The 17492-nt window shown below is 35.8% G+C and overlaps 1 protein-coding gene across 2 annotated transcripts in view; it reads left to right on the top strand.

Annotated features, from left to right (window-relative positions):
* The first annotated feature begins 7137 nt into the window (after positions 1-7137).
* The window catches only part of LOC128598752 (uncharacterized), a 29136-nt gene continuing 18781 nt past the window's right edge, over positions 7138-17492 (top strand). Inside the window, exons 1-3 of one of the 2 annotated variants that reach the window (XM_053609509.1) lie at positions 7138-7191; positions 12997-13458; positions 17175-17259. In XM_053609509.1, the coding sequence (XP_053465484.1) occupies positions 7180-7191; positions 12997-13458; positions 17175-17259 (559 nt within the window). In that variant the 5' untranslated portion in view covers positions 7138-7179. Of the gene's footprint in view, positions 7192-12996; positions 13459-17174; positions 17260-17492 lie in introns of those variants that run through there. The other variant, XM_053609510.1, reaches the window with a different exon arrangement.

Below are 17492 nucleotides of genomic sequence, written 5' to 3'. Positions count from 1 at the left end.
AAATGAATTAGCAAGAATAGAGTATCTAGAACAGTGCCTGGTACACAGCAAAGATCAGTCAGGCCCAAATACTGTATCGGCAAGACAAAATTTCGATTGCCATTATATGGAAGGAATGGAGATTATTTCTTAAAGGAATTTATCTACCGTTTTGAAATTACACAAACAACCATAATTCTTTGTACTTATAAGAAAAAGAGGTGACGTCAATTTCAGTTTAAAATAATAAAGTGTCTGTACTTGATGAGGCATAAAAAAGGAATAAATGAGTATTTTGGATGCTAGAAAAGGCAACAGATGGCATGAGGTGATGAAACAAGAATTATGAAGCACCAGAGGATGACAAGTCACAGAAAATGTCTGACGGTGGAAGTGGAGCAAGGAGCCACAAGGCCGAAAGGTGTGGTGAAGGGAGGAGAGGAGGCAGTATTTGCCACTTTGCCTGGGCCCTCAGGAAAGACCTCTTGTGGTGGCATCCACACTGGTACCAGCTGTGCACACTTTTGTGCATTGCCAATGCTTAGGCTGATGAGTAAATGCAGAATGAAGTAAGTCCTTCCTTGACACATCCCTCACACCCAGTCCAGAGAGCAGGTTTTAATTTGTGTGACTTGAATATAGATAACTAAAGGAAGGGGGTTCCACCACTAGTAATTTAAGGGCCCCTTGAAAGAAAGGGTAAAAAAACACAAAAAATTTATAAACAAGTTTTGAACATCAGTAACACTGACACAGAAAACCTCAAGCTTCAAAAGTAGCCAAATTTGGATTAGGCACGATGTGATAGCATCGCACACCATTAAATGTATTGTACTCATGCAGAGCCCTGCTTTGTAGATAAATCTACCATGAGTTCAACTTTACTTCTGAGGATCAGGAAATCCCACATCCCTAGAGCAATCACTTATCATCTAAATAGATTTTTAAAAAATCTATTTTAGAATTTATTGACGTTCTGTGGTATGACAAGTATGACTGTCATAATATGCCCCTGAGAGCTCATCTTGGGCTGCCCAGACACTGAGACAATCAGAACTGGGGACTCCTCCCTCCTCCTGGTGGTAGGGATGCTTTCAAACTCTGCTCTCACTTGATTATTAGCCTTTTCCTTTGAAAAGAGGAATTCAACTTTGCACAGGTACCCAGAGTCATCTGGTGTTAACACAGGTTTCCAAAGTCACTAGTTGACTTTCCCAAACAACTCTTATGAACATCTAACATCCAAACCCAATAAAAAGCCAGTGCCCAGATAACCTGCTAGTCAGTCCATTCTGCTCCACCTTCCCCCATTGATGAAGCTGCTTTTTTTTTTTCAGGTTTGGTTTTTCACAAAGGAGAGCAAGGAAGAGGAATTCCCAAAACCCAAATATTCATCCACCTTGTGTCCAAAAGACTGTCTTGGCCCTGGTCACCTATCCAGGGGATATTAGAAGAATCACAAGACTCAAACCCACTTTATTTTCTAATCTTTTGTTTTAAACTTGTTACTTGAGAATCCTCAAAGAACTCAAATTAGACTTCACATTTGATCCAGCAATCCCATTACTAGGCATCTACCCAGAGGAAAAAAATATCTCTTTTATCATAGGGACATTTGCACTAGACTGTTCATTGCAGCTCAATTTACAATTGCCAAAATGTGGAAGCAGCTAAATGCCCACCAACCCAGGAATGGATTAACAAGCTGTGGTATATGTATATCACGGAATACTATTCAGCCGCTAAAGAAGATGGAGACTTTACATCTTTTGTATTAACCTGGATGGAGGTGGAACACATTCTTCTTAGTAAAGCATCACAAGAATGGAGAAGCAAGAATCCAATGTACTCAATTCTAATATGAAGGCAGTAGAGGATCTAATACAAGGTGGGTGTTAGGAGAATGAGAGAGTGGAGAGAAGGAAGGCGGAGGGGGAGAGGGTTCATGGCGTCTGGCATATCTCTTGAAGGCGGAACACAATTATAAGACGAAATTTACGTAACAAATGCAATCAGTGTAACCTAATTCTTTGTACCCTCAATGAGTCCCAAACAATAAAGGAAAAAAGAAGATTTTTAAAGAGAGAAAAAAAATTATTTTATAAAATCCATTCCCTAACTCACACTGTGTACCATGCCAGAAGATGGCCACAAGGGGGGTAACTTGCACAACTATTTCAAAGATAAACTCAGGCACACCTGATTTTCAATGTCCAGTGTTAGGTTGCTTTCACAAAAAGTTTCCAAAAGATATCACTCATTTTCCATTGTCAGTTCTCCCATTGTTCTAATACATAATTCATATGGCTCTATGGACCTGAATGTATGTAAGTAACTCTGTTATCTGATTGTCTTATCGTTTATTGTAAGCTTCAGTCTTTCCTACCTGTGTTTGTTATTTACAGCTTTGAAGTAGTTCCTGTTGCTAGAGAAGGAGATAAAGCAGGACTTAGACTATTCAGCTACAAAATGGCACCAGTTAATATCATTCATTCAACTCAAGTAATAAACTCTTATTATTTTCTTTATCTTAGCATAATTTAACGTCCATTTACTCTCTTTTTAACTTATAGAGTGCTAGATTTCAAACTACAGTTACCTGTTATGTGATAAAATTATTATTAGAATAAATTTTAGGTTAATTAATTGGTACAAATGTATATTATTTAAGCAACTTATTCAAAAGTGCCCTTAACACCTAGAAATGCAAACATCACAGTGTTGAGGTTTCATTGGCCACAACTTGTTGCCTTCCCAAATTTATATAAGCTATACTCTGGTTTCTCTTCAGATGGCGTAAATCTTTCGCCTTTTACCAAATTTAGATAAGCTGAGAAACAGATCCTTGTACATCCCATATTTATGCCTGTGCATCAAATTCTAATATACAATTAGGATTATCTGAGAAGAAAGTTTTGAATGGTTCTACATATAATTCAAGTCACTTAGCTACAAAATATTTCCATCTCAGAAAATTCTGAGAATGCATTCATGAGAGCATTAAAGAGAATTCCGGAATGTTGCTTATGCTGCTCATCCATCCAAACTCCCTTCCTCTCTCGCTTTTTAATTAAGTACTCTGCTCATCCAGGATGAGTATTGATCTTAGATATTCTATGAAATCTCCATAGACATATTCAAACTTCAGAGATCTTCCTCCCACTATTTCCTTTGTGAAAACTGTCAGGGCTGAACACTTAGCATTTAGCGCTTTGCCTTGTGATGTATTCTTATAGGATTTCATCTCTTCTGGCCTATATTTTTATAATTTTCTTGAAATCGGGGGCCATATTAGAATGTATTTTGTCATCCCAGACAACCATAATAATGAACTAAGTATAAATAGGTACTTGAATACACTATTGATATATTCTTTTGATCAAGAACCATATGCACCTCTATGCAAAAAAGAAAAAGGCGTAAATTAGATAATGTAAGGATCATTAATTCTATTTCCAAAAGCTGCAAAAATTCAGCCAATTCATCTTTACTATCATTTCCGTTAGTAAAAAGAAATCACAAAATTGGACATCAGGAAAAACAGTAAAGACATTTTATTTTTCCTTCTCAGTTTATAAACTAGGATAAAATAAAAAGTAATTCACTGCCACCCAGTGGCAAACTTTTACTTTAAATAAAATAATTGAATAATTAAAATACTCCAGCCTTTAGGGACCATTGTCTAGAAAATTTTATATTCTATTAGAAAAATATGTGGAGAAGAGACAGTAATTCTGGGGTCATAGGAAACTTTGGACTAAATGAGAGTCAACAGCTACCCCAAATCAAACAAACTATAAAGAAAAAGGCAAAAACAAAATTATTTATGACAGTTATGAGATAACTTCAATGTGGAAACTTCAATGTGGAGTGACTATTCAGTCAAGGAGGTGATGTTCTTTTTTCTTTCTTTTTTTATTAGTTTTTTTTCTTTTTTTATTGTTGGGGATTCATTGAGGTACAAGAAACCAGGTTACACTGATTGCATTTGGTGATGTTCTTTTTTCATTTGTCATAATGATGCTGCTCTTAGGTTTTAAAAATAAGTGTTATCTTTCAGTGGCAATGCGCTGAAATAATTAATGATAAAGTGATATAATGCTTTAAAAATAATATGAAGAACGCAGTAGAGAAGTTGGAGACATATGTGAAGCAATTTTGTGAAACAAGATTGGCCATAAAACTAATTTTTTAAGATGGGTGATGGTTACATGGAGATTCAGTACACACTTTCAACTACTTTGTATATGTTTGAAATTTTCTATAGCAAGAAGTTTTTTAAAGAAGTCTCAGCAAGAGATATATACTATTGTAGGATTTGAGATTTCTTCATAAATTATGTACCAAAAATTAGTAGGTTAAGCCATAGTTCAGAAAGAAGAACTTGTAATCCTTGCTAGTTTTATAAAATGAACTTTGGAGAAATGAATTAAACCTACTTAAGCCCAAGTATATAAAAAAGTTGAAAGTACTTCTCAGAATTTTGTATATATATATATCAAATGTCACACTCACATCACCTTATAAATCAGATTACAAAACAAATACAAGAGATAAGCTGTTAAGATTTATTTAGTAAAATTGTACTGGAGTGTAATTATTCATTTTCTCTCCTCCCCCATTTCTCTTTCTCTCTCTCCAGTTTTGTTTTGTTTTTGTTTGTTTGTTTGTTGGCTTTTGAGACAGAGTCTCACTCTGTTGCCCTGGGTAGAGTGCCTTGGCATCATCATAGCTCAGAGCAACCTCAAACTCTTGGGCTTAAGTGGTCCTCTTGCCTCAGCCTACCTTTGTATCTGGGACTACAGGCATGCACCACCACATCTGGCTAGTTTTTCTGTTTTTAGTAGAGATGGGGGTCTCACTCTTGTTTAGGCTGGTTTCCAACTTCTGAGCTGCAGCAATTCACCTGCCTCGGCCTTCCAGAGTGCTAGAAATTCCCACCGCTTTCTCTCTCTCTCTTCCTCTGTATTTACTGAGCATTGAGCTTTATATTATGTTGATTTTTCAACCTTTGAAAAGAGCCAAGGATTTATTGCTTTGTTGCTAGGTTTTAGGGAACAATTAGAGGTCCTAGTTTTACTTTTTTTTTTCCTACTGGGACTTGCTTTCGTTGGAAAATTAATTCAGTTTCTTAGCAACCCAGATGACTAAAACTTAAATATACATTTACTTCCTTTGTAAAACAAGGAGTAAACTTATAAACTGTTTGTTAATCTCTTTTAGCTTTGCAAAAAAGAATCGCTGAGATATACTGCTGTAAAAACCTTTACAAAAAGCTCCGTTTCAAATGGTGAGTGAAGTTACTGATTTTCTAGTGAATGTTCCCGCCTTTTGTCTTTATTTCGAATTCTTCTAGTCTGTCAATTTGACTAGCTCTCTGCAATCTATGAATTTTATATGTTAAGATTTATAAAATGAATTCATTTATGACAGCACCAATTTACTTATACACAATACAATAAATGAGAAATCATAAAAAATATATTAAGAAAGGCCATACATACATAAAGGAAGCCCAGCTGAAAGAAAGTACTAAATTTCCCTTTACAGGAGTTAACAAATGTCCATGAATTTGTGGACTAAAGGGTTTACCGTGATCCGAACAGCAGATTGTTTTACAATGATCTTTTCTTACACTAGTAGCATTAGATATTAAGTGTATTTGTATCTGTTCATCTATCTACTAACTCCTGAAATATTTAATGTTACAAAAATTAAACTCAAATAATAAGCAAAAAAAAGCTTAAATTTGCATATGTTTATTGAGCCAAGAAATGTATGTCTTCTTTTGGTTTGTTTTGAGACAGTCTTAGTGTTTTGCCTGAACTAGAGTGCTATGGCATTAGCCTATCTCACACCAACTTCAAACTCCTGGGTTCAAGCAATACTTTTGCCTCAGCCTCCTGAGTAGCTGGGACTACCGGCACCTGCCACAATGCCTGGCTAATTTTTCTGTTTTTAGTAAAAACAGGGTCTTTTGCTCAGGCTGGTCTCAAACTCCAGATCTCAAGGGATCCTCCTGCCTCAGCCTCCCAAAGTGCTGGGATTACAGCCATTAGCCACCATCCCAGCCTGAAATGTGTGTCTTTTTAATTAACAGATTATAAAAGCAAGTAAACATATTTTGTGATTTTTTTCAGTAGAAAATATTTGAGAAAGAAATATAAATTAAAGTGTTTTATATTGCCGCTATGAAGATTTTCATTACTTGGAAAAAATATGATTAGATGTGTTGGCGGTTGGGGTCCTGATTCCCCAAACCCAGTTGACTTGGTTCAGTTACTCTGCTGAGCTAGGAAGTTTAACTGAGTCAAGCTAGTAACAAAAAGCAAAGGTGATCAGAAAGTGAAAATAAAACTAGAGCAGCACAGGCAGTGTGGATAGAAAGTAAAAGTAACCTGCACAAGTTTCAGGATAACAAAGAGAGATTTTATTTAGGAAAAACAAAGACAAAGTTTAGAGCATTTCCAAAGAGAGTTGGAAGTGGGAGCATCTTCGAAAGGAGAAAAGTAGAAAGAAGAGAAGAGAAGGGGAGGGGAGGGGAGGGGAGGAGAGGAGAGGGGAGGGGAGAGGAGGGGAGGAGAGGAGAGGGGAGGAGAGGAGAGGGGAGGGGAGGGGAGGGGAGGAGAGGAGAGGGGAGGAGAGGAGAGGGGAGGGGAGGGGAGGGGAGGGGAGAGGAGAGGAGAGGGGAAGAGAGGAGAGGGGAGGGGAGGGGAGAGGAGGGGAGGGGAGGGGAGAGGAGAGGAGAGGAGAAAAGAGAAGAGAAGAAGAGAGAAGAGAGAGAGGAGAGAGAGACAGACACCAAGGCCTGCAGGGGTATTAAATACTCCATTTGAAATTGGCCTTAAGTCTTTCACTGGCCTCTCTGTGCCTCCAGGCAGTGTTGCCCTTTTCTATTGGTCATTGATTGTCTCTTTCTGCTGGTCATTGTTTACCTAGGTGACTTCATACCCACATTCCAGGGCCCTGCAGACTTCTTGGTTGACCAGGCCAGGTTTTTCTATCATCCCTCTCGAAGCTCCTTTCTTACTGTCCCTTCTCAAGAAGTTTTTGTTTTTAGATGCAGTTTTTTTAAGAAGAAATATTTATAATATTCCTAAATTGACAAACATTATGCTTCAACTGTATAAAATTTGCATTTTTGTAAGGTTGAAAATGGCTGAATAAGAATTTCACACTGCTGAACTGAAAACATGCAGAATGGTGTATAAGGTTTGTATAGATAAAAATCCTTGTCTCAATGATTTTATAATCTAATGTGGGCTGGTTCATAAACAATTAACAAGTATAAGGCAAAATGTAGCTTCTATTGCTACAATTCCAAATTTCATTGCTGTATTCATAAAGAGAAAAGATGAATCCTGGTAGGGCTATCTTAAAATGCTCTGATTGGCCATAGCCTTTAAACTGGTCCCTCAAGGTGTAAATGTAATTTTATAGAAAGAGAATAGATGTGCTTATTGAAAGTAGGTTAAGTCATTGTTTTATTTCCAATGAAACATATTAGACAAAATATTTCTATAAAAGTCCCGTTTACAACTAAATCTTTGACTAAATAAGAATATTAATTTATTTTTTACCTAATTTCTCAACCATATATCTTTTAACTTTGTATTTCACTATGATTTTGTTTTTTCCATGTTAAATGAAATATGTGGTGTAATATTGCCATCACGGTAACTCAACCAGACCTCGAGTTGATTTAATTCTGACTGGGAACTAGAAAGACACATGCTAATCTAGGATTCATACACCTTGTAAGCCTAATTTTACATACAATTTTTTTCAAAAGAGTAATATATAATAACAAATGTATAATATAAGGACTAAATAAAGTAGCATATAGAATTGAAACAGGTTTATTCTCTTTAGAATATAATATAGGGCCAGAAGTGGTGGCTCACACCTGTAATCCTAGCACTCTGGGAGACCTAGGGGGATGAATTGCTTGAACTCGGGAGTTCAAGAACAGCCTGAGCAAAAGCAAAACCCCATCTCTACTAAAAATAGAAAAACTAGTTAGCTTTGTGGTGGGTTCCAGTAGTCCCAACTACTCAGGAGGCAGAGGCAAGAGGATCACTTTAGCCCAGGAGTCTGAGGTTGCTGTGAGCTATGACGATGCCATGGCAGTCTACCCAGGGCAAGAGAGTGAGACTCTCCCTTAAAAAAAAAAAAAAAATGACATAGTAACAATTTCTGGTAGCAGAAAATGCTGAAACATACGAAGGCAGACAGACATGACCATCAACAGCGAGAAGATAGACTGATGAGCTTGTGTCCAATTCCTGTTCCCCAGTCTAAGAGAGGTTCAGACCAGGGCTACATTTTCAGGCCATAACCTCTTAGTGTTATGTTTGCTTACTGCCATGATACTTTTTTTATATATCAATTAGACTTTCAGTGTCTTGCTTTATTCTCATTCTCTCAGTCTGTGAGCCTCTTGGCATCCATTTATTTCCTGTACTTCCTGAGGAGACACTTCCCAGTTTCACTAATTGATATTTCCAACCTCAATATCTTTTCCTTGCAAAAGATTCACAATCACTGTGAATCAATCCACTCGTACATTTTCTCTATTTATGTAGCCTTATTTCCAAGTCCTATAGGAGATAAGTACATTCTCATTTTGGTCAACACCAAGCCTTCAATGCTCCTCAGAAATTTAAAAATCTGTTTCTGAAGAAATGTATAAGAGTTCTGTGTGAGGCAAGACTATTTTAAAAGAAGGAACATATGTGAAACAAATTAACTACCACCCACTGTCAGGAATTGATTTTCATTAACTTGAGGTGAGTTAGCTGAGTCAGGGTTGAAGTCATATTAAGCCAGGTCAAAAGAGCCCAATATGAAAAACAGAAATGGGAGTTTATTAATTTACATGAAAAATAAACCAAAATAGTTCATAATTTCTATGTTGCTAATTATCCTCTATTAGATTATTGTATATGTGAATACAATTTGTCATCTGAAAATTGTTAGATGAAAATAAAATCAGAGGGCAGCGCCTGTGGCTCAGCGGGTAGGGCGCCGGCCCCATATGCCTGGTGGCGCGTTCAAACCCAGCCCTGGCCAAAATGCAACAAAAAAATAGCCGGGCGTTGTGGTGGGCGCCTGTGGTCCCAGCTACTTGGGAGTCTGAGTCAGGAGTATCACCTAGGCCCAAGGATTTGGAGGTTGCTGTGAGCTGTGTGACACCAGGGCACTCTACCAAGGGCGATAAGGTGAAACTCTGTCTCTACAAAAAAACAAAAAAAGAAAAGAAAATCAGAGTGAAGAGAATCAATTTCATAGTTCATATGTTAAATTGCATTAGAATTGAGGTATCATGTATCAATCTCTTAAATATACACAGATAAGACAAGGGAAACAAAAGTATTAAAATATGGGCTAGGCTGCTTTTACCTCAGAAAGAGTCATAGAAAGATAATCCCAACCTTCAAACTCTAACCACATTTGATTTTTTCCTATTGAGTTGTTGGACCTTCTTAAATATTCCAGTAGTTAATCCCTTGTCATATGGGTAGTTTGCAAATATTTTCTCCCATTTTGTGAGTTGTCCCTTCACATCATTGATTGTTTTCTTTGTGGTGCAGGACATTTTTTTCTCCAACATGATCCCATTTGTTTGATTTTGCCTTGGTTGTTTGTGCTTTGGGGGTATTAATCAAGAAGCTCTTGCCCAGACCGATGTCCTGAAGCATTTCTCCAGTGTTTTCTTTTAGCAGTTTCATAGTTTTGGGTCTTTGATTCAAGTCTGTAATCTATTCTGATTTAATTTTTGTATATAGTGAGAGATAGGGGTCTAGTTTTATTCTTCTGCATATCCAGTTTTCCCAGGATCATTTATTGAAGAAGCTGTCCTTTCCCCAAGTATATGTTCTTGGAACCTATGTCAAAAATAAGTTCACTATTGATGTGTGAATTTATTTATGGATTCTCTATTCTTTTCCATTGGTCCATGTGTCTGTTTTTATGTCAGTACCATCCTGTTTTGCTTTCTGTAGTTTTTGGTGGAATATTCTGTAAATGTCTATTAGGTTTATTTAGTCTAGTTTACAGTTTAACTCTAATGTTTCTTTGTTCATTTTCTGTCTGAACCTTCAGTCCACTCTTTTTTTTTTTTTTTTTTTGTAGAGACAGAGTCCCACTTTATGGCCCTCAGTAGAGTGCCATGGCCTCACACAGCTCACAGCAACCTCCAACTCCTGGGCTTAAGCGATTCTCTTGCCTCAGCCTCCCGAGTAGCTGGGACTACAGGCGCTCGCCACAACGCCCGGCTATTTTTTGGTTGCAGTTTGGCCGGGGCCGGGTTTGAACCCGCCACCCTCGGTATATGGGGCCGGCGCCCTACTGACTGAGCCACAGGCGCCGCCCCCTTCAGTCCACTCTTGAAAGTGCATGTCAAGGGCCCTTCCTAGCTTTGTATTGCTGCCTACCTCTCCCTGTAGATCTAATAATATTTCTATCATAAATTTGGTATACATATATTTACTATTGTTATATTCTTTTGCTGAATTGTCCTCTTTATCATTACATAATTGCCTTCTTTATCTTTTTTTAAAGTTTTGACTTGAAGTTTATTTTCTATGATATAAGTACAGCTACTTCTGCACTAGTTTGGTTTATGCTTGTATGAGATACTATTTTCTATTCTTTCACTTTCAGCTTATGGGCCTTGACAAATGAATAGATTTTCAGGCACCATATAACATATCCTGTTTTAATATCCATTCAGCCAGCCTACATATTTTTAACTAGGGAAATTAATTTATTTATATTCAAGATTATTACTGATTATCTTTTTTGTTTGCTGATTTTCTGTAGCAACAAGCTTTGATTCCTTACTCTTTCATTTTTCTAACTGCTGTCATTTTTTTCTTTGCAGTAATATAGAGCTTATATTTTGTTGAAATGTACTCATTATTGTGACCTTTTTCCATAAACAGAAATCTACTCATTATTTTGACCTTTTTCCATAAATAATCTCTCCTCCTTTATTCTCTCTTTTAGTTAAGAAACACACCATACATGTATTTGATTCAAAGTACAGGATTTGCTAAATAGCTCTAAAGAAGTCTTCCTTTTCTCATCCTTGTAAATGCATCTTTGTTTAGGTTTTGATCATCTCTCCAAAAAATTGTTGAAATGGCTTACTGCCTTAACTTTCATTCTTTTATTATGAGTACATCCTCCATACTGCTAGCACACTGAACTTTCTATAACATAAATAATACACTGATCATATTCTTGTCTAAAATTTTTTATTTCTTCCTTATGCCTCTTAGATAAATTTAAAGTTCCTAATGTATGGCATAAAAGGTCTTTACTATTATAATCAACTGCTTTTTCTAGTTTTCTCTATCGTATCATTTCCACTGCTTCCTCATGTATATATGCTGTGTTCTGCCACAAAGTCCTTCTTGCTTTTTTTTCAATATGGCATCATCAATCGACACATGAATGGATTAATAAATTGTAGTATATTTACACCATGGAATATTATGCAGCCTTAAAAAAGATGGAGACTTTATTTCTTTTATGCTTACATGGATGGAGCTGGAACATAATCTTCTTAGCAAAGTATCTCAAGAATGGAAGAAAAAAGTATCCAATGTACTCAGCTCTACTATGAAACCAACATATAACTACCCACACTTCCATATGAAAGCTATAACCCAACTGCAGCCCAAGATGAAGGGGAAAGAGGAGGGGGAGGGCAGAGGAAAGGAAGTATGGGTGGAGGGAGGATAATCGGTCAGACCACACCTATGGTGCATTTTATAAGGGTACATGTCAAATCTATTAAGTGTAGAGTATAAATGTCTTAACACAATAATTAAGAAAGTGTGGTGAAGGCTATGTTAACCAGTTTGATGTAAGTATTTCAAATTGTATATAAAACCAGCACATTGTACCCCCCCAAAAGAAATATAAACACATATATTTTCAAATCTGAACACATTAGCCATTAGTGACAATAGCTTAAAAATGCTATGTTAACCAGTTCTATGTAAAATATTCCAAATGGTATATAAAATCAGTGCATTTTATGCCATAAATGCAATAATTCACACAGTTATGATCTAATAAAGTGACATTAAAAAAGTATTCATATTAGTATTCTTCAAAGAAGTTTCCATTCATTCAGAATTTTAGATTATTGAATATTATCATTCAGAAATTTTTTGGTCTTCTACTTTTTTGTTAACTATAAAGAAACACAAAATTTTAGTACAAGACAAGGAAATTCATTTGGTATCTGGTCCTTATCCCCAGGAACCAGTACTGTTATTCTATATGCTAACAGATAATTGTGCTTCTTTCTAAGAAGATTTTAAATTCATCATCCAGTAACATATTGACAAAGTCATTGAATCCTAGAAGTTTGCCAGCATCTTTCTTGTTGCTGATTAGTTGGCCAGCAAAAAAGGAAATCTATGATTCTCATGTATGTGTTTCAATAGCGGTAGCTGCAATGTTCTTGTGATGATTTAGGCAGCCACAGATATCCTAGAAATAGATAATGATAAATTTTACAGACTTTCTATGTCTTGGTGAGATGTTATTTCCTTCCTTTGTTACCTGGAATGTTTCTACTTACATTTCAAGATCAGTGCAAATGACAACTTTACTTTCAATATCACTTCTATTTTCCAAAAAGAGCTATTATAGCTGACCATTCTTCCTTCTGATAACACTATTGATATACCTATCAAATTATATATGCTTTTTTTTATGTTTGTCTCTTAAGTAGTGTCTCAGTTACTTAAGGACGTTGATTTTAAGTCAATCAATTTTGAATTTCAGGCTCCCAGCACATTGACTGCACTAACCATAGTGCTGAATAAATATTTATAGCAGTGATTGCTTTTTCCTTCGCCTCCACACACCCTCCCATCATCTTTGAACTTTTTTTCTGCCTCATAGATCTTTAAAAGATTAACTTGGCCTGGAAAAGAAAACATAGAATACACCATTGCTATAGTGACACTTCACCAATTGCCTTATCTTTTGCAGATTCCTCCATGTGAAAACACCTTACACATAATGTACCTTGAGTCTCAGAGAGGCATGAGAGATAAGGTTAATGGAAAGAGGCTGCAATATCCCTCACAACAAAATTTCAACCCCAAATGGAAAAAAAGTGCTCTGCAACTTCCACAATGTGAAAAGAAAGTTAACGTATGGGAAATAAAGCCTCCTGATTTTAGTTATAAACTGTATACATCTTCAAGATTTCCAGAAATATCACCAAGAACCATTAAGGAAGAACAAAGGAGAGAAAAAAGTGATTTTCCAGAAACAATGGTTCTGGAAAAAAATTTCTGTATAAGAAATTATCCCAAGAAGGTCACATCTCCCAAGTTTATAACTCTATTTCCACATCTGGATTCACATAAAGCAAAGTTAATGTTTGTAAAGTGTGGAAAATACCCGAGGGGTGTATATGTCAATCCAAAACCACATGACTTTCGACAGGTAAAAAAAAAAAAGCATTTGATTTTCAACAACTGAATACAGATAACAGGAAATATACATTATTTTCATTAATTTCTCAATTAGGCGAACTATTACTTTTTTAATGCATGTGCATACAATATGTATAATGCTGCATCTTTTTTTCTCATGGAAGAATTCAGAAACAAATATTAGAAGACTTTGTCTTCTGTGATAAATATTCTATTAACTTGCAGCTGTGATAAAAAATTCTATTAGTTTGCAGTCCCAGACCTTAATACCTTGGTTATTGTTTCTGATGGTGTTTTAACTGTCAGGTGGAGTGATGAGCTTTCTTAAATTTAAAGAGAATAGATTTAGATATGATTGGAGAACAGACAACAGTTGCCAAGACTTTATTATCTAGCAGTAATGAAATAAATTTATGGAACAAATGGATGAATTAATAAGAATTTCCAGAAAAGGATATCCTGTTACCTTTAATGAGTTTTTCTGGTGATTAATAATTCAAATAATTGTGGGCAACAATTAGATTTATGATTCAAAATGGTGGTGAGGACTATGGCGATGGAAATGATGTCAAAATGTAATTCCACTGGAATATGAATACCTATACCTAGATCTATAATTTAGTGAATAAATATGACTCTTGCCAGGCAGAGAGAGAAAAATAGGACTGAGGGTGTAAAAAATGTGAGCTAGAATGTAAAAATATGGGGTAGTAGTTAACAGCATGGCTTCTGTTCTTTTACTTTTTAATACCTTTGGGCAAGTTGCTAAGCCTCTGTCCTTACTTACGTGTGTAAGTAATAATCACATTTTATATGATTATTTTAAGTAATGAAGGAGCCAACATATGAAAAGCACAACAGAGTCTGGAATGTTGCTACATTCAATAAATGTTAACTCTTATGAGCTATTACGATAAAATTTGGGAAAACTCTAGGAAACCTCCATCAAACTTTCTTTACAAGTTCAGAGCATCTGAAAACTTCCATTTGTAGTAAATGAGATATGTTCCCTTTTGAAGATGAGGGAGGTAAGTTAAATATTTAATTTTATTGGTTTATTTCAGTATATAACTTGTGACAGAATTACAAATTCAGGTAAGTAAAGTTCGAGGAATGGGGGACATTTTTATTATTTATTTAATTTTTTATTGTTGGGGATTGATTGAGAGTGCAAAGAACCAGGTTACATTGATTGCATTTGTTAGGTAAAGTCTCTCTTATAACTGTGTCCCACCCCAAAAGGCGTGTTACCCACCATGATGCACCACCCCCTTCCCTCTTTCCCTCTTTCTGCTCTCCCTTTCCCCCTCACCATGTACTAAGTCACTAATTGTCCTCACATCAGAATTGAGTACATAGGATTCTTGCTTCTCCATTCTTGTGATGCTTTTCTAAGAAGAATGTGTTCCACTTCCATCCAGGTTAATACAAAAGATGAAAAGTCTCTATCTTTTTTTAATGGCAGAACAGTATTCCATAGTAACATATACCCCCACTTGTTAATCCATTCCTGAGTTAGTAGGCATTTAGGCTGTTTCCACATTTTGGCAATTGTAAACTGAGTTGCGATAAACAGTCTAGTACAAGTGTCCTGATGGTGAAAGGATTTTTTAGTAATGGGATTGCAGGATCAAATGGGAGGTCTAATTTGAATTCTTTGAGGATTCTCCATACTTCCTTCAAAAAAAATTCTATTAGTTTGCAGTCCCACCAACAGTGTAAAAGTGTTCCCTTCTCTATTCAGCCATTAAAAAAAATGGAGACTTTACATCCTTCGTATTAACCTGGATGGAAGTGGAAGACATTATTCTTAGTAAAGCATCACAAGAATGGAGAAGCATGAATCCTATTTACTCAATTTTGATATGAGGACAATTAATGACAATTAAGGTTATGAGGGGGGAAGCAGAAAGAGGGACGGAGGGAGGGGAGTGGGGCCTTGGTGTGTGTCACACTTTATGGGGGCAAGACATGATTGCAAGAGGGACTTTATCTAACAATTGCAATCAGTGTAACCTGGCTTATTGTACCTTCAATGAATCCCCAACAACAACAAAAAAAAAAAGTGTTCCCTTCTCTCCACATCCATGCCAGCATCGGCAGTTTTGAGATTTTGCGATGTGGGCCATTCTCACTGGGGTTAGATGATAACTCAGAGTGGTTTTTATTTGAATTTCTCTAATAATTAGGGATGATGAGCATTTATTCATGTTAGCCATTCATCTGTCTTCTTTAGAGAAGGTTCTATTCATCTCTTTTGCCCAGTTATTTAAAGGATTGTTGGCTTTTTTAATGTTGATTAATTTGAGTTATCTATAGATCCTAGTTATCAAGATTTTATCTGATTCAAAATATGCACTGTGTAGGTTGTGTATTTTCTTTGTTTGTTGTCTCCTTAGCTATACAGAAGCTTTTCAGCTTAATTAAGTCCCATTTGTTTATTTTTGTTGTTGTAATTGCCATGGAAGTCTTCTTCATAAAGTCTTTCCCCAGGCCTATATATGCAGGTGCTTTTCCCATGATTTCTTTGGGGATTTTACTGTCTGATGCCTTAAGTTTAGGTCTTTTATCCATCTTGAATCAATTTTTATTTTAGCTGGATTTATTTGTTGCTGTTAATGAGTGAATTGGAGGCAGCATGTTATAAATTATGCAACCACTAGATGTCAGTATTTTCACAAATTAAACCTCAGTGAAGAATTTTTAAACTAATTTGGCCTCAGGTATGTTTTTGGTCAAGGAGTGAAAAATCTTATGTTAGATAATCTCCTTCTTCAAAATTTTTAATACTTTCCTATATGCTTGTGGCAGGACCTAGAGTCACTTATTAGAAAGAGTCCTGTGAAAATTCTGCTTTGTACTCTCAGTTCCCTGTTTTGTGCCACATTGTTTCAGTTTTTTAGTGGAAACATTTTGTGTTATTTTATTTGATCACTTTCTGGAGTGTGCAATTATATTTCAGTTCAAATTGGTTCATTTAAACCACTTTAGAAACCACGCTTTGTTTTGTAGCTTCCTAAAACAATCAGTACTTTCTCCATTACAGACTTAGCAAATTATTTAGCTTTGTCCAATATTTTTGCTATGTTTCTATAACAAATTCAGCTCCAGAAAAATAACATATTACTCTGTTTGCTATAGATTAAGATTAAGATTGAATTTAAGAATAAATTGTCAGCTCGGCATCTATAGCACAGTGATTACAGCGCCAGCCACATATACCAAGGGTGGCAGGTTTGAACCCAGGCCGGGCCAGCTAAACAACTCCAAAAAAAAATAGCCAGGCATTGTGTGGGCACCTGTAGTCCCAGCTACTTAGGAGGCTGAGGCAAAAGAATCACTTAAGCCCAAGAGTTTGAGGTTGCTGTGAGCTGTGACACCACAGCATTCTACCGAGGGCGACATAATAAAACTCTATCTCAAAAAAAAGGGGGGGGAGAATAAATTGAATAAATTGTCAAACTTTGAATAAATTTTATTAATTTCGTGCTATTTAAGATACTATTTCTGGCCTACTAATACAAGGGTAGTCGAAGTACTCCTCTCCATAAAATGAATTGTTTATACAGAATTTAGATTTTAGATTATTCTTTACAATTTTCATATATATGTTTTAAATGCTACAAAACCCTCAAAATCACATTGTACTGTTGGAAAAAATCAGATTCCAACTATGGTAAGAAACAAAATATCAGTAGTAATTCAATCTTCTCTTTACATATCTAGTATGAAGCTGATTTACCAAACTTTGTGACAACTTGTGAAAAGGATCCTTGTGGAATAAAATTTAAGTCACAATTCTTAAGTACAGGTAAGTTGTTATAGAGTTAATGAATATTGCAAAAAACTATATTATATATTAATGATAGGTTATGCAAAAGCTTATAACTAATTCGGTTTTTTAAACAATGTGGCCTAGTTTCATGTACCCTCATTTTAATAGGAAATAAAAAAATAATAAAGGAGAGTTTTGCTTATCTTTAATAATGTGGTAAATTAAAAAACTATTTGCAACAAGCCATTTACATTGCTAACCATAACTTT

Source organism: Nycticebus coucang, chromosome 11 (genome assembly GCF_027406575.1).
Source record: "Nycticebus coucang isolate mNycCou1 chromosome 11, mNycCou1.pri, whole genome shotgun sequence".
NCBI classification, from domain to species: Eukaryota; Metazoa; Chordata; class Mammalia; order Primates; family Lorisidae; genus Nycticebus; species Nycticebus coucang.
The sequence above is the reverse complement of the archived record's forward strand: the minus strand, read 5'-3'. Positions and strand labels throughout refer to the sequence as shown.